An 18,567-nucleotide genomic window follows, 5' to 3' on the forward strand; every position below is an offset into this window, starting at 1 on the left:
AGTTCCTCGTTTTCTTTTTCATCGTATTCAAAATGAGTGAATCTACACTCCAAAACATGTCTATATACATCTGTATGCTATCTATATTGAAATTTCTAAAAAGACTTATATTTAAGAACGGAGAGAGTATTTCCTTGATCGGTTTCAAGCTCAAGATGTCCAATTGATCACTTCCAGGCAAAGTATGTGCAAATGCAGGGTATAGCTAATTATAATTGAATGCTTTCTTTGTAAAATAGACATAAGAAATTTATTTTTTTGGGATTAACTCCAAGCCAAATATACATAATAAATTCATTTGACTGAAACTTTCATCATCAAGTTAGGCTAGAGGAGCCAAGTTCAGAAAATTCAGGGTATTACTGGTGCTGATCCATGCCAACAACCATCCTTGGAAGAAATATCGCTCCAACGAAGGACTATCCCTCGTCTTCTTGGCGTGTTTAAGTTATAGTACGTAGCATGATTTCACTGAAATGGGATCCCCGCCCTCGGAGTGTATTCACAAAACTCCTTCACCTACACAAATAATAAAATGAAGTTATAAGACTCAGTCTAGAGTCTTACCCCGATTCACGACCTTCCATTTATATAAGTAGACACAAAGTACTATTAGATCTAAGAAGCACACCAAAAAGTACAGAATCATCTCCAGGGTAACATGATTGAGAACAACAACACTGAAACTATCTTGTGATTTTCTAATAGAGAAGTACACAATTACTATGGCAATGACATATACTTATTTATAGGAAAGGCCGCAAAGGACATACATAGACGTTTGGTCACAGAAGCATCATCCATGAGCAGTCTTTATGCTCAGACATTTAGAAGAACACTTGTTGCACACACTGCAGTCTCACAATAGGATAGAAAAAAATGCTACATATCAGAGTGGAGTTAGGGAGAGATGTTACTGCTATATACCCGGAGATGGTATGCGCATCCTCTCAAGCTGAGATGGCTCTCGCATCCTCTTAAGTGATGGTGACTGTGTGTGCTCACGTACTCGCTGGCTATGGCAGCTCCCATGTCCTCGGAAGCGGCAACAATCCTCGTGATCTTGTGTCCTTGCTGGTTGCGGCGGTGCCACTGCGAATCCTGGCATGCAGCAGCATCACGGAAGAAGGATGGCACTGAAAACATTGGTGCAGAAAGCAAATCCAAGAAGAATCTGAAGGCTAATGTAGTGGAAAAAATATACGCTAGTTCCAGAAAATTAAGAATAGCATTTTTTTACAATTCTTTCTATGAATCATTTATTGTAAATCCTGTGCCTATACTTCTCTAGTTGCACACTATTTATTAAAAATAGTGCTCATATAGCAGGTGAATTCACCAATCAAATAGCCACCCATAAACTGATATGTCCACAAATCTAATTTCATCTAGCTAACAAACACCAACTGAAGTCCTTCAATTTCTAGATATTTATAATCCTGTTTACACATCGTAATCCTGTTTTGCTAGGTGCAGCTAGCATAACTATTCTGCAAAGCTAATTCTTCACTGAAGGAAAATCATAACCTAGGTGCAGCTAGCATATCTATATTCTGCAAAGCTAATTGTTAACTGAAGAAAAAGCATAATCGAGCAAGGGGACAGAAATAATAACTGCAACAGGGGAGTCGAAAACATTTTAATATCATAAAAGCATTAAAAATATTGTCTTTGAGATCGCCATCTTAGATACACAAATAGTGAGATACATAAGCAGATTTATACACAATAGTATCGATGCATGCATGAGCAAAGTAGCCTATGTATGCAGTTCAAATTAAGTGAAGCAAGCTCATACAATAATTAGAAGGTTCAATATAGTTCTCTGTTTCAAACTGTTTTTCTTGTGATGCAGCAAAGAAATTCTTGTACAGTTGCAAAAATCATTATTCATAGTTTAAGAGTAATAATGTTCAGGCAGGCACAAATTTAGGAAAAATACCACATGAATCTGAATTGAACCGTGCATGATTCACAATCGCATCTAAGTACAAAACCAACAGTGGCCCTCCATCTAAGCAATCCATGAGTACGCGTTGATCTCAAGATTACTAACTAAAACCAAGTCTTGCAACAGTAAGGGAAGAAGACCATGACCACCAGTATCAAGTGCTGAAGAATCGTATTAGGTGTTTTACAATTACGGAGAGTCAAAGAGCAGTGAAGTGGAAGCAACGAGGCAACCAAAGCTTGCTATTCAGCTCATCTCCAACAACAGCGGCAGCAAGGTGGCGTTAGTGACGGTCAGGTCAAGGCCTCACAAACTTCAGGCTGTACGGGATACGTAGCTTCGAGGGGATACATACCTCTCGTGTAGCCGCCACAAGAGACATTGCACGGCTCGACGGGCGTTCTTGTTCCTCCGGCGAACTCGGCGCTTCTTCGTCCGGCGAACTTGGCGGCGACATTGGATGTTTGGTCAAAAATTGCAATTTCGACGGGGTGATGGAGATTATGGTCGAAGGGCAAAACCTGATGGAGATTCCGACCGAGGACCTTTGCTTCTTATAACAGCCAATCAAATCCGGGTCGGGCACTACATCAATTTGTGTTGGACAAGGACACGGCCGGCCTCCAATTTCCCATCCAAATCACGACAGAAGGAGCGGAGGTTGAGAAGGATAACACGCGGGAGGCCAGAGAGGACTGGCGGCGGCACGGCCGGTGTACCATCCTCAAGAACGCCCACGAGCGCAGCAAGGCCATGGCATCCGCCTTCTCCTCCGCCTCGGCTGTAGCCGTGTAGCAAGTGCACGATGTCCGCCTTCTCCTCCGCCTCCTCTGTAGCCGCGCCCATGGCGTCCACCTTCTCCTCCGCCGTGGCTGTAGCGGTCCGACGAAGGCGCCGCACCTCACCTGCTCGTGCTCCGCCGTTGCTGCCATCCCTGGAAAGGGAGGAGTTTTGGATAAGATGAATCAGGGACCGCAGACTGAATATCGAACGAACATATGGTCTTTTTTGTAAAACCGAAGCATCGCCGTTCGTGCCCAAATGGCCTATGTGGGGCGGACGAGCTATCGGCCAGAGTTGGCCCATCTGACCGAGCAGACTCGTCGCTCTAGCCCAACATCGACTACGCTCGGAAACAATTGTCATCAGCAAACCAAACAATTTTTTAGTACCACCTTGCGTATATATTTTAAAATCAAATTGAAAGCATAAATTCACGAGAAGAAGCGTATTGTGACGGTCAACCCACGGAGTTAATCCGTGCTTTATTATTACTAGCACAAAAGCCCGTGCGTTGAAACGGGAGAAAGAAAACTCTCTCTAACCCAATGAGGCTTCTTTCGTCCATGTCTTGTATTTTTAACATGACATCTATGTCAACATGATAGCCCGCCCATGTTGCCACTTATCCTTCAGTAAGTTCTTACAACGATGCTTGTGTTGTTTACATGATCAAAGCATGTTGGAACACAATCAATTCCAACGTGATGAGGTCAACCACCACATGACACACTTTTCATTGAAAAGCTCAAGGAAATGTTTATAACTTCAAATAATAATCGCGTCAAGCTAGATATGAGGGCCACCCTCTATGAGCTAGTCCTGCACCTAGTCTGTACACCGATCTACTCATGCATCAAGTCCATATAACGCCCCGATACTCCCGCTCGCTTTTGACTTGTAATGTTGTGGACTTGTTTTCTGGAGGGAGGGTAAGTCATGCGCGTGTCCCCACATGGCTACGTAGCAAACGCCAAAATTTTCCTTAATTTCCAATAATACAATTGGAGATATGTTCACCACAAATAGTACACAAATGTTCATCTAGAACATCCCATTCGACTATACTACAATGATCTAATGCATCTTAACTAAAAATATATTATCAAAATCTACGTAAAAATAATTGACCAACACAAAGGTAAGAAACTTCTCAACAAATAAAAAGTGATAGTGCACGTGCAGACTCTTTTGACCATAAAAGAACAGATATATTGATGGTGGCCTTATTCTTGAAGCATTTCTTCAATTACTTGGGAAACCAAACTTACATAGTGTCAGGAATTCCATTTGAATTTCTACATACTTTCTCCACATAGCCTTGTGTTGGTTGAAAGCAAAAAAACTCTATAGTGATTACATAGAGTAAGCACATAGAAAATGACAGTCATCCACACTCCCCAAAGTAAGCAGTCAGTTAGCATAAATTGCTAGTCATTGATCATAATTTCAATAACATAGTCACCATAAGTGAGAACAATATTCTTCCGCGATAACAACACAAACTCAATTGCAACTGAATCAGAGCCGACGCAACACACAACACTTGCCAGATCAAATAATTTCATGGTGATGTTGTTTAGAGCGAGTGTTTTTCAGTGGAATAAAAGAGTCATCTGGAGCGAAATTTTGGGATGCCTGCACACTGTACTATTTTAGGATGACATAGTAGATAAGTCATAATACAAGTAGAAGTGGCAACTGACAAGAAAACATACTTAAGTACTTAAATGCATAAATAATGTCAATGACTCACCAATTAAAGTACCGATCAAGCTGTTTTATAGGGTGCTCTAGTATTCTTGTGTATACCACAGCTAGATGACTCCATGCTTGAAGTGATTCTTCATTCTTGATGTACTCATCCCACAAAGTATTGGAACCATAATCTGTTCCAACATATGCTAAACCCCGATTAAACAGTCTGTGGGAAAAAAACAGTGGGTTTAGTTGCTGATGAAAGAATGAAACAATCAATCCCCAGAAAAAGAAACATTAGATAGTTCCAGGAACACTAAATGAATGATGGCTTGTACGGTCAAACAGTGAAAGCTACATTTGCAACGAAGGAGGATTGTATTTTTCTTGAAAGATCTAGACTTCAGTACTTTGTATAGCACAAACATGTGATCTCCAAATTGGCCACTTAGTTAATGTGCTAAATGACTAATATTGGCTATATGAAAATACTTATACTCCCTCTATCCAGGTTTATAGGGCATGAGCGGATATTTTAAGAACTCGACAATTTGACTAACGAAACATATGTATATACCAGCAAAAGCATGTCACTGGATTTGTATTCGAATGAAGTTTCTAGACATACTTTCGGTGGCATATAGCATGTTGAGGACCTAAAAGCCTGTGCAAGCCCTACAAACCCAGATGAAGGGAGTATAGATTATAGCTGCTACAAAAGGAAAAAGGTCAAACAGATTATGTACTTCATGGAGAGAGATTAGTCATTACAACTAACAGACATGCACGGAGTCTAAGAACACACTGCCTAAGCCAAAATTTGAATATATGCAACATCTCCATGGCCTACACTATCACAACGAATGCGAAAATACAGTGCTATATTATAAAGCATTTCATCAAGCATTCATATTCAGGTACTAAGTATTGTAAAATCACTTCTCGTCATGTATTCCTGTATATATATACAACCTAAAATGCATTAGTTAACAAAAGTCAAGACATAAAAAGAAGTTAAAAACTTCATCAGAATAGTTTGGGTATTCAATTGCTACCTTCTGATGACATCTGGGTCATTGTATGTTGAGATCGCAAGCTGACAATAATTACACCATATGTCCACTGAATAAGTAACTGCAAGAACTGCCCGTTCATACACCTCAAAAACTTTATTGACACCATCTAGACGGCCTTCATGATCTGCATATTTCTTCCAATAGCCAAAGCACAGAGGGAACTCCGCACGGAATGCATCATACACTTTCCGTATTTTTAATATCTCGCTCTGACCAGGAATACACAAAAATCTGCCATTAGCATAAATTTGTTTATCATTAAAAATCCATTTTATTTTATTAACCAAACAAAACAAATTTATATCTAGTGTTGTCCATTAAAACACGAATAAGGACAGATTGACAAGACTACAGTAGGACAATGATGAAACTACTACAGGGAACAAGGCCCATGAAGTCAAAAAGAAAATATACTGGGATCCTACAAGACAGAGAAATGTAGAAAGAAAATGTGCTAAACAAAAACAAGAGAGCGAGTGACCATCCATGCATAACAAAGATTGGCATAACTTTGTGGTCCACAAGATACAGATCGATTGCATATGACCACCAGAATATGTAACACATGTGGGCACAAAAAGAGGATAAGCTGCTGAAAATTATGACACATCCATACAGCAAGTTGCAAAAAGGAGAACAATGCACTGTATGGTAAGGCAACAATTTCAATTTCACCTCAACAATCCTCTCCGTCTCTTCAATAAGTGCGGTCCAAGCATCGACGTCTAAGCAATCCAAGGTGACAACATCCCATAACCTAGCCTCTTCCACTGAAAGCAACAACCTATTAGCAACAAAGTAGCAGGCAGGCAACGAAACCAGATAGAGAAGGCTTCTGCCTCAGCAACATTACCATCCTCATACGACTGCTAGGGGACCATGGGATCGGCCATCTCGACGGCGCCGGCGCCGTCCTCCGTGGCCCCCGCGGCCTGGTAGCCCGCTGCCTCGCCGGAGGTCCCGTACGCGGATCCGCTGGCTGTCTGCACCCTGTCGTAAGGGGCGCCCCCCGGGAGATGCGGGGGTGGCGGTGGGAGAACCTCCGCCGGGTCGTTGCCCAGACCCGCCTCCACGGCGTCCAAGGGCGACGATGGGGGAGCCTGGACGGGTCGCTGCCCAGACCTGCCCCCACATCAACTTCTGCGTGGCCGTCGGGGTTCTCCATCCCCGCGCGACCACGAGCAATGGTTCGGGCTGGTGTGGTGGAGGCCGAAGTGGGCAGCGGCATTGACCCGCCGGTCCTCGGCGTCCAGCAAGGCCCAGTACGCCGTCCCGGCATGGCGGCGGAGCGGCAGGGGAGGAGGCGCGTGGTGGCTCGGGAAACGGCCGGGGAAGAATACCGGCCGCGCGGGCGCGCGAGGTGGTTGCGCCGGCGCTGGTGTCGTAGGCATCGAGGAGGAGGTCGCTGCCCAGACCTGCCCCCACGTCAGCTTCTGCGTGGCCGTCGGGGTTCTCCATACCCGCGCGCCCACGAGCAATGGTTCGGGCTGGTGTGGTGGAGGCCGGAGTGGGCGGCGGGGTTGCGCCGGCGCCGGTGTCGTAGGCATCGAGGAGGAGAGCCCGTGCTGCTGTATTTCTTTTTAAAGAACCGCTTCCTCCGTGACCGTGAGTCAGCCTAGCCCACGAACGAAACGTGAAGTCCGGATCGGGCACATATTTTTCACGGAAAGGGCCAGGCGGGACGAAGGCCCAGCCGTTCAATGCACGAAGAAACACACGTGACTATCAACAGAAGGACGTGCGGACCCCAAATTAGTACCACTTTGTTTATATTACGATTTCGGCTTTACAAATCGTAAAATCATATTATGACATGAGAAGAAAGCGTATTGTGACGGTGAACCCACGGAGTCAATCCGTGCTTTATTATTAGGGAGGGATAGATAGGGATAGACTAGCACAAATGCCCGTGCGTTGCAACGGGAGAAAAATTTATATGTATTCAATTATGCGTAAAATACATCTATTGTTCATGAAGATTGTGCGTGCAAAAAGATACCTTGTGTTGCAATGGATATTATAAAAAAAATCAAGAGTTTGTGTTAGTCAATAGTTTACCTCATTGTGCACAATCTGCTTCTGCCTCCCTAATCTTTACTTCGGTGTGAAACTGTTGGCATGCAATGCTGATCCTTAAAGAGCAGAAAATGATACAATTTAGATATACATGTGACATTGTCCTATAAAGTTTTCATCAGGTTATCGATCAAGTGAATGCCACTTCCATATATTGCACAAGCAATTGAGGAAAAAAAAATCATTGGGTTTGGATCAAACTCTACTACCTTTGCTTTTCAAGAAAAGAACTTCCTTTCAAATGCATAATTATCACTCACATGATGCTCAATGTGAGCAAATCTTTGTATAAATCTATGCAAAGCCAAATCACTAAAGTTACTCATCAGGATGCAACGATGCAATTTGAAAGCAGAAAATGAAATATAATTTTGTAGCACTTGCTTAACAAAAAATAATCGACCGCCCCAACAGGTTTTTGGAGCTATTATGAAACTGGGTCCCTTCTATGTCTTGCATATTACATAACCGGGGTCCTGCTATCTGCATATATGTCTCTTGGTGAATAGATGGAACTGATGTAGCAACATCCTTTTTAGGCCCTGATTACCCGCATGCACATTATTGGCAGAAGTTTTCTAGCAAAAGAGCCCGTTTGTTGCAACGGGTATAAAATAAATATCAGAGTTCACCTGATATTTGAGAGTTTATCTGTTGTGGTGAAATACTGAGCTATATCTCTCAATCCGTTAGATTGTTCATTGTCTTATCATGAATTCATATTTTATACTTGCCCACTTTGAATATAAGATAACCGGTTAGACAGTAAAGAGTTTACAATGTTTGGTGCTCTTTTGTTCATACGTTGTCGTCGGCAGTAGGAGCGTACCGATTGCACCAACGCAACAACTTCCCTTGAAACCATCATCAGGGCTCAAGGAGGACCAGGATTGAGGCACGCAAAGCTGCCGGGGAGTTGGTACAACGAAGGGGAGTAGCCACATGAAGGACCAAGGAAATGGTAGTCGTAGCCATCACCACACGCCTCTCTCTCTCTCTTTCTAGCCGACAATAGGGGCGAAATAGGACGCGGCCCCTCCTTCACCCAGTTCGAGCAACATGCACCGTTGTCGTACTCTCTCAACTCCTCATCCCTCCCTCTCCTCTATATCTCACCAACGGCACCGGTAACATCTAAAGTGGAGGAATGTATTGATGACCAGCTAGTCCATAAAAAAGCTCCAAATATCGTTTCCTTTAAGAAATATTTCTTTTTAATATTCCAGTGACACGTATTTTAATTATTGTTACTACTAATGCATTTGTAAGATATGATAGGCATGAACATTAACGAAAATCCGTTGGTGCTCCCGAGAGCGCGCGCTCCTGCACGCGAAAAAATATTTCAAAGCGTAGAAAAATTCCAAACAAAAATTTGGCGCATACATCCCGATATTATGTGTGCACGTCAAATTTTGGAGAAAACCGATATTTTTTGTGGCTTGTGTAAAAAAAATAAAAGGATGTCATGTGAAAAACAATTTTTAACATCGGATTTTGTCTTTTCACACGCGACACATAAGTTATCGGTTTTTTGCGAAACGACTTTATAAGTATGTACAATATCGAAATGTACGCGCCAAGTTTTTGTTTGAAATTTTTTGACTTTTCAAAATATGATAAAAACACATTTTAAAAATCAGGAGGACGCGCTTCCATGCGCCAAAACGCCACTCTCTGAACATTAAGCCTTAGTCGTACAAACAAATAGCAGCCGAGTAATAGTAGTCCATCCAGCAGCTTTTAATCGATAAAAAAAGGCAGTAGATCATTGGCAAGTGCGTGCCTTATCTTATCTACACAAGATGGTCATCGCGCGGCCTCTTCTCCATCCGAGTAATCTCTCCATCCAGCCTACGACCTGCCCTGCGCTTCCGTCGGCGAGCCCATCTCCTCCGCAGTTTGTCTCGCCCCCTTCTCCTACCTTGGTCCTCCTCGCCTGTGTGCGCCCTCAGTCTCCCGTGCCTCCCCTTGCTCGCCGTCGCCCAGCGGGGTTCACCGGCGAGGTGAATGAGCTCCGCAGCCGCGCGCCTCTCTCCCCCACTCATCTCTGATTTCCCCCCTCTGTCGTCTGCGACCTGCCGGAGCGCCATGGACGTCTCGCCGCATCCTGCTGGCTATGGGTTGGCGTCCAGCACCACTACTCGGCGCCGTCCTACTCCGCCATGACCTCCCCCTCATGCCGCTGTTGTGCTTCTGGCCATCGGCCTCCTCCTTGCCTGTGCACCACCGAGCCGCCCCGTTTCTGCCTTTCATGGCCGTTTGTTGATTTCTTTTTCCGATGTCGCTTCCTCTATGCCGTTGCTGAGTTAATTTCTTCAAGGGCCGTTTGTTGATTTCCTTTTCCCTTCCTTCGTTCCCTTCTTGATTTCAGGCCGCTTGTTGATTCTCTAGGCCGTAGGTATATAAACCGGCGAGATTAGATGTAAAAGAGCAAGGTGGGATTATTTTGACTGTAGAAAGACCCTCCTCTAGTGTAACTGTAGGCTAGCACAATTAATCGATTGCGGCATAGACGGGCCGGGAAGTTGCACAGGGATGGGTCAGGTCAAAGCAGCCCAATGCAGCGAGCGTGGATGTGGAGGCAAAAACGAATCGTTGGATACGCAGGTAAAATAGTACCACCTCGGATGAACAAAATAATATAGGTAAAAAAAACTGAAAGCGTAAAACTGAAAGCGTAAATTTACGGGAAGAAGCATATTGTGACGGTGAACCCCTTAATCTATCCCTAATCTTTCCCTATATATATATATATATATATATATATATATATATATTAATTAGGGAAAGACTAACAAAAAAACCCGTGCGTTGCAACGGAGACATACATATTTTGTAGTTCAATACCAATTATATGTGACATTTCTATTAACCTGCAGAACGTCAGAAATTATAGAATAATGACGCCTACAAATAACAATGCACCAGGAGAAACAAAATCACCTTTTTAAGTAAAAAAACCCTGAGCCAACATTCAAGTAATTTAGGTGCTGATCTTTGTGCATAGTACTCCCTCCGTAAAAAATAAATATAAGAACGCTTACGTTTTTAAAGTAGTGATCTAAACGCTTTTATATTTCTTTACAGAGGGAGTACTATGCTACATTACAAGGTGGTGATAATACAAGCAGGAGAAAATTGAGTATTATGAAGTGAATCTACCAAACAGCCCTGACTACTAACGATCAATCTAGATATTTATGTGACCTTCTAAATCAAGGCCCTTAAGTTTCTTTTGATGCTGGCCTTACTTTATGTGAAGGGATATCAGATTGTTGATTGATGCCAAGCTCGTCCATCTTGTGATAAAGGTGTATTGATTTCTCTTCTTTTTTAGATGAGCAATAACAGTTCAGAAGTGCACCATAGGTTCGATGGTTCTTGGCCATCAAATTATTTTTCAGCTACCTCAATGACCTGTATCTTTGGAAATGAGGTCCAAACGTTTTCCACGGTTAGTGTACGACATGTTCATACCCTTGTATCAAGTAAGAGCGTCCGAGAGGACTAAGTTAGCTACAAACAAACTTCATTGTACTACATTGAATATATAAACCTGGCTGTGCTACCCGCCATCCAGGGGGGGTTAATTGCACAGAAGTACCACAATTCAGGCATCACATGTAGATTGGTACCACGATTGCTAATTTTTGCGTGTCTGTACCAACATTGGTCCAAATTTTTTTAAATTGGACTAAAACGCGTATTTATACGTATTGACGCCCGATCCGACAGGTCGGGCCCACCCGTCAGGTGCCACGCTGGCCAATCGGCGCGTGCCCGCGCGCGCCCGCGTGCTGACTAGGACGAGCCGGTGCGCTGCTGTCCTAACCGGTCCGGTCGCACCAGCTCCAGCCCGGCCGCACCATTCCCCTCCCCTCCTCCTCCTCGCTCGTTTCCTCCATCGCCGCCGACCGCGTCCCGACTGCCGGCCGGCCGCCGCACCGCCCCGCCGACGCCATGGTTTTGGAGGATGAAAGCAGCGAGGACCATTCTAGCCCCCCGTACATGCATTCTTCCTCCACAGACGGTCTCAACGAGGTCAGTACAGGGTTAGGGTTAGGGTTTCATATTTGGGATTTCTTGATTTGGTTGATTTCGCTAGGTTTTGATTTGGCCATTGTCTTTGTGCGAGCTTCTGCAGGTTCCTTTCACCATTGAAGATCCAGATTACAAGGGGCTTGAGCTGGATGTGATGTCTCCATGTGAGAAGCACGGCATGGCATCTGAGAGGCTTGTTGCCTTTGAAGGAACAAACACAGGCAGGAGGTTTTTAGCATGTGCACAGCCGGTATGTATTGTAGGATTCTAGGCATACTGATTTTTTTTCTTACTTGGTCAGTGCCATATTGAACTCTGTTTGCTGGAGTACTCTGCTTGGTGTCAACATTTTGATTCATAGTGGTTAGAGTAGCTTATTTAGGTCAAGCATGAGTATATTTTGCTGGAGAACAATGGCTGAACCTAGTCAGTCAGCTACTCAAGTGGCTGCTCCTCTTGTTAAATGTAGTGGTCTGATGCTAAATTTAGACATTCTTTTTGGCAACTGCAGTGATTTTGTGTAATTACTTGATGTATGAACTGTTTTGTTGTTGTTATTGTTTTTGCAGGAAGGTAGCAATTGTGGCTTTGTTGAATGGGTTGATCACCAGTGGCCCCCAACAATGCAGAATGCATTGTTGAAGCTATGGGCAACGGTTGAAGATGCCAAAAGTGCTAGGGTGAATGACAATCTTGAAAATTCTTTCACTATCCACCATCTGACAGAAGAGAAGAACAAGCTGGAGGCCAACTATGACAAGCTAGTCCAAGATGTGCATGAGCTGATGAACTTCCAGGAAGATAAGGTGTTGGATTTCAGACATCTGCAGTCTGCCATTACATATCAGCAGGAGGTAAGAAAAAAACTGATTGATGATATGAAGGCAAAGATGGCAACTGGGATGGCAAAGAAAGATGCAGAGACCCAGCAACTTACTCAGAAGTATGAGGTGCTGCTCAACCTGACAAGAGCTCAAGCAACAGTCATTCAGAACTTGAAGTTGAACAAAATGAAAGAGAAGCAAGTGCTTACTGAAGCTAGTATGAATTTGGAGCTGAAGAATGCAGAGCTAACTAAGTGTCAGGAGAAGCTCACCCAAGAGAAGCTAGAGTTGAAGCTTCAGGTTGCTGATCTGCTTAAGGGAAATAAAAAGCATATTGAAGAGAAGTGGCAGTTAGAGTTTCAGAATGAAAAGCTGAAGGAGAAGTTCAGGGGGATTCAAGCCATCTTGGAGAAGTGAAGAAGATGAAATGAGATTAGTGGCATTGCTGACCTTTTGGGAATGATGGTTGTGTAATGACCTAGCATCTAGAAACTAATGTTTTGTACTGTATGCTTGTACTAATGGTGAACTATGGCTGTGTATGTATGTAGTAGTTATGCTATTCATCCTTTTGTGAGAAAAAGATGAACTATGCATTTGAAGTGGAACTCCTCTATGTATTGTGAACAATGGTTATGTATTGCTATGTATGGATCAGTTTCTTATTATGTATGGTTATGTATTGCTATGTATGGTTATGATGATTATGTAGATTGTACATTATGACAATGTTGCAGCAAACCAGGCAGTACATTGCAATAAAAGAGGAACAAGACTCACTAAATCTCATTGCATCAGAAGATAACTTCACTAATCCATTACAACTTGATCCATTACAACTTGGCTGCAACTGAAGCAACTAACTAACTTAATATCTTGCCTGCAACTAAGCCAAGCACAAATATAGTGAAAAGAAACAACACATTGTGAAATTTGGCCCTAATCCCTGCAATCTCTGCATTCTTCTCTCTGAGTTGAGTTTGCAGAGACAGAAACATGGCCTCCCTTGTGCCATCATCTTCACTTGGAGTCAGGATTGGAAATTGATCTTCAGATCTAGCAAAAGTTGCACCTTTAAGCCTCCATACTTCGTCACGCAGATCCCCAATGAGCTCACTCCAGAATGTGGGCAATGGATCATCATGCCATTGCACAAATCCACAGCCACCGTGCTATTAAGATACACAAGCAAATTCACCATGCTGCCAAAAATTATTGCACAGAAGAAAGAGGAAGAAAATTAGGGCAAAAATCAGCACTCACCATAGCATCCACGCAGCTGTAGTACCTCCTACCAGGGTTCTGCCTGCTCCAGGAGATCCATCTTGGCGCCTTCCTCGGAGTTGAGCAGTGGCACATCACCGGAGGCTCGTATGCCATTGGGTTCTCGCGGTAGCGCACCGGCGAGCGCGACTCCTCCCCCCTTCTTCCTGCAGCTCGACGAAATTCGGGAGCGGACCCGGCACTGGACGACCACGACATCTCCGCCGCCGGCCCCAGTCAGCGCCTCTGAGATTTCTCCTTGGCTGCGCTCCAAATGGCCATTGCGTGGATGAACCCTAGTTTCGTCCCCACACTCCTCTGAGATCTTGTGCTGTCACACTTTAATAGTAGGAAAGGTGGATGGCCCACATGTCAGAATCCCCAAATGTGGTACTGCTAGTTATGTGATGCCCCAATATTGGTACTGACATGCAACAGCTAGCAGCAGAATTGGTACTGATTTGTCACAACTATCTGCAAATGTGGTACTGATTTGTCACAATCAACTCATATGACAAGCATCCAGTAGCAAGTTCAGATAACCAACTAAAGTTCAACATTCAGATAATCACCTAAAGTTCAACCACATATCCATCCAGTTCAACATTACAAGCATCAAGTTCAACATTACTAGAGTACTCCACCATTACTCCACCTCAAGCATCAAGTTTAACCAAAATAACACCACAATATTTCACATTACATGGCTCCTCCACCTCCCATGCTAGCAGTGAAGTAGGACATCCATCCAGTGTGTGTGCCATCAGTAGGAATGTCAGCATATTGCCTTGGGGCAATGAATGGCATTGGAGCACCTCTTCCAGCTCCTCTTCCAGATGGTGGTGTTGTAGTAGAAGTAGCAGCTCCTCTTCCTCTGCCAGCTCCTCTTCCTCTGCCAGATGGTGGTGTTGTAGTAGAAGTAGCATCTCCTCTTCCTCTGCCAGCTCCTCTTCCTCTGCCAGATGGTGGTGTTGTAGTAGAAGTAGCACCAGCTCCTCTGCCAGCTCCTCTTCTTCCAGATGATGGTGGTGTAGGAGCAGAAGCAGCAGGTCTTGGTTGTCTTGCTGTTGGTGCAGTAGAAGGACCAGCAGCTCTTGGCTGTGAGGTACTTGGATTAGCCTTGCAAAGAAAAGGAAACAGTTAATAATGCTAGAAAGAAATGTACAAGAAAGAAAACATTAGTATATTTGAAAGAAATGTACAAGAAAGAAATTATTACCACATGCTTATTCTTCCTCAAAGCTAGCTCAGGCTTCAACTGTTTAAGACAGTTTGTGTACCTATGCCCTTGAAGACCACAATTGCCACATGTTATGGTCCCCATTCTTGAAGTTTCTTTTGGCTTTGGTACTTCAAATTTGCCCTTGATCCTCTTTTCTTTCCTTCTTCCTCTCTTGATTTTGAATGCAGGTGGTTCTATGTCTGGACCAGGGGTCCTTGTCCAATCATGCTCACCAGGCACAGGAAAGATCATTGGTTCATAAGCTGCAGCATAAAAATCTTTCTTGAAGAATTTGCTGACATAATCCTCTGGTTTCCTTTTAGCCTTGTTTATTGCAGAGATGGCATGGTTGCAAGGTATGCCACTAAGGTCCCACTTCCTGCATCCACAAGTCTCAAGTTCCAGGTTGACAGCATGTGTTTGCTGCCCACTTGTAACTTGCCATAAGTTGACCCCTGCCTATATTGGCTTGCAGTATCTGGCCCTCTCCTTCTCAATCTCTAGCTTCTCACTATAATGAGGTGTTATCTCCCATCTTGCTTCCTTTACACTCTCTCTCTTCATGTGCCACCTCACCGTCTGCTTATCTTTTATCCCATCACACATTGTCCTTATAGGTTTTCTCCTAACATCTAGAATGTACTTGTTGAACACCTCTGACAAGTTGTTCACTACCAAGTCAGTCTTGCAGTTTGTGTCAAATGCATGCCTTGCCCATGTTTTTTTTTGGTATTGCAGTAAGCCACTCCCAAGCTTCCTCACTTTCAGCTCTAAGATCATTCATTGCAATATTAAATTTGTGTTCATTGTAGGCATAGCTAGCATTATCCATGCACTTCTTAAGATCTTCACCCCTAAACCCAGCATTTTGGAAATTTGCATATAAATGTCTAAGGCAGAATCTTTGGTTGCAACTTGGAAACACAGCATTCACTGCATTCAATAACCCCTGACACAAACAATTTAACAAGTCTAAGCTACAAACAATTTGAAAATCTAAGCTAATGCAAACACTTGTTCAAAACAGAATGAAATATGCAAACACATACCTTTTGTCTATCTGACATTATAGTATAAGCTCCAAACTTGCCCACTTCTCCCCCTAGGCAAATTTTCAGTTGGTGTAGAAACCAACACCAACTAGGTGTGTCCTCTTGACCAACTATGCCAAATGCCAGTGGATATATGTTGTTATTGCCATCTCTACCAGTGGCAACAAGTAGTTGAGCACCTGTAGTGAGCTTAATGAAGCATCCATCAACACCTGCATAATCAACATTTCCAAGTGAGATACAATATGGAGTACTCTACAATATATAAATGGTTCACACAAGGTTCAAGAACTAACCAATGAAAGGCCTACACCCATTGAGAAACCCCTCCCTTGCTCCATTAAGGCAAAAAAACATGGCATGGAATCTTGGGCCTGGGTGGGGTATTTTGGCATTAGGTACTGGAGTAACAGTAGTGACTATTACTCTACTCCCAGGGTTTGTGTCCATGACAGTCTGAGCATAGTCTTTAAGCCTAGGATATTGCTTCCTGTGATCTCCTAACACAGCATCAATAGCTATGTTATTTTCCCTATATGCCATGCACTTGGGCACATCTACACCATATTTTTCATTGCATGCATCAATTAAAGTCTGAATACCAGTAGTTATATCAGATCTAAAGAGATGCTCATATTTCTGTGCTAGCCACTTAACACTAACCCTGGTGGTCTCAGTGGTACTAGGGCAAGTGTGCTCTAGTCTCATCTTCTTAATTACAAAGGTTTTCTCCCCTTTTATAACTGCTGCCACCATTAAGAACTGGCATTTTTTATCTGTACACTCAACAATTATCCTCTGATCTGAATTCCTGTGATACCTGAAATTCCTGGCCTGGGTGATGTGCAAATTCAACAAAGCTTCTCTGAATTGATGCTGATCCCTAAAACACAACTTCATACACAGTTGCTCATGTGGTTGCTCCATTTTCTCATTGTACCACTTCCTAGGAGGCCTTTTCTTTGCCCTACTCTTCCTTTTCTTTTGTAGGACAAAAGAGAGTGGCTGAAAACCATCATCATCACTCTCCCTCAACAACCCCTTCTCTTCTTCATCTGATGATGGTCTAAAATCAGGTTCAACCTCTGGTAGCTCACTACAATGTGACCTAGTGGTTGGGCCTCTTCTAACTGGCAGCTTCTGCTTCTTCTTTACAGGTTCAACTATAGTTTCTTCTTCTTGTTCAAAAGTCCTATCTTCCTCTACCTCAAATGGGTCCTCAACTTCAGTGTCACCCTCATAATGCAGCATTTCTTCCTCTTCTGATTGATCATCATCTGATTCTTCCTCTTGTACTTCTAGCTCTCTCTGCCTCTTTCCCTCTTCCACCTCTACATCTTCTTCATCAACCATGTAATTAGGGTCACTTCCAATTTGACCATCCTCATCACAGGAATCACTGTCCTCATAAGCCTCAAATCCTTGATATCCCTCTTCTTCTTCTTCCAAAACTGCTTTCAACTTGTTAGTTGCATTTCTGCTTTCTTGTGTGCAAACACCAGCAGGAGCAACAGGGTGATGTGTGCTACATTGACTCTCAAAGACTACTCCTTCCTGATCAACAGCTAAGATAGGAGGCTCACTCAGATCATAAACAACAGGCTCTTGGTACACCACAGTGGACAAGTCTGGCTTTTCAAAATGCTGCCTCTCAAAATCAGTATCAGGGGGTGGACAAGCCCTGACTAGCAAATTAAGCACCAATTTGTCCTGGATCTTCCTCTTTATCATCTGTAATTCTGCATGACTGTCTACCAAATCCAGCCCTTTCTCTCCTAAAGATGGATTTTCAATGTGAAACAAACAATCATATGCATTAAATCCTTGGGTTTCCATCACTGCAACCAAATTCAGATAAGTAATATCTGAACCACACAGCTTCATCTTCAATGGTTCTCTTGCATCAAAATGGATCCTTACTTGCCAAATGTCTTCATCCAAACTACAGAAAAAAAATTAAATTTCATTTATTCATTATAATTACTCTTAATTTGGAGAGCAACAGTACAGTACAGTACAATTTAAAGTAACCTGTAAGTCTATTATTTACTAATTTAGCACAAAAGCAAATTTTGGAGAGCAACAGTAAAGTACAAAACAACTTAAATTACAGTACCAGACAGTACAGAACAATTTGGAGAGCCACAGTAATTGAACTAAATTGAGAGTGCAATACACTATGTTACTAGGTTAGTCTAGTCACTTCAATTGGATAAAACCTAATCCCCAACTAGATAAAGCAGAAGATGAACAAACCCTAAAAATGCCCAATTGGATGAATCAGAGGAGTAGGACAAGGGTACTTACAGCACGCCGCCAAGTCCATGCGTCAACTCATGGCTGCTGCTAGGGTTCGCCACCCACTGATGCGCCAACCGCAACCGCTGCTCCATGGTGAGTAACATCGACTCCTCGTCGTCGGTCGAGTACGCGGAGCTGGACTCATCGCCGCCATCCCCGTCGACGCCAACCGTTCCGCTAGGAGGCCAGAACGGCATCTCACCGCCGCCGTGGACGTCCTGGCCGCCGCCGTGGACGCCCTCGCCGCCGTCATGGACGCCCTCGCCGCCGCATGGCGGAA

At 43.5% G+C, this 18,567-nt stretch overlaps 1 protein-coding gene across 1 annotated transcript; it reads right to left on the reverse strand.

The window, feature by feature from the left end:
- Positions 1-242: 242 nt before the first annotated feature.
- On the reverse strand, positions 243-6,963 carry LOC123153310 (uncharacterized). The gene is made up of 6 exons (XM_044572496.1): positions 6,546-6,963; positions 6,181-6,275; positions 5,485-5,714; positions 4,488-4,655; positions 928-2,885; positions 243-519 (listed from the first exon to the last, which is right to left on the reverse strand). Exons 1-5 carry the CDS (start codon positions 6,961-6,963, stop codon positions 2,537-2,539), a joined length of 1,260 nt encoding a protein of 419 aa, XP_044428431.1. The 3' UTR covers positions 243-519; positions 928-2,536.
- Between the last annotated feature and the right edge of the window lie 11,604 nt (positions 6,964-18,567).

Source organism: Triticum aestivum, chromosome 7A, assembly GCF_018294505.1.
Source record: "Triticum aestivum cultivar Chinese Spring chromosome 7A, IWGSC CS RefSeq v2.1, whole genome shotgun sequence".
Lineage (NCBI taxonomy): Eukaryota > Viridiplantae > Streptophyta > Magnoliopsida > Poales > Poaceae > Triticum > Triticum aestivum.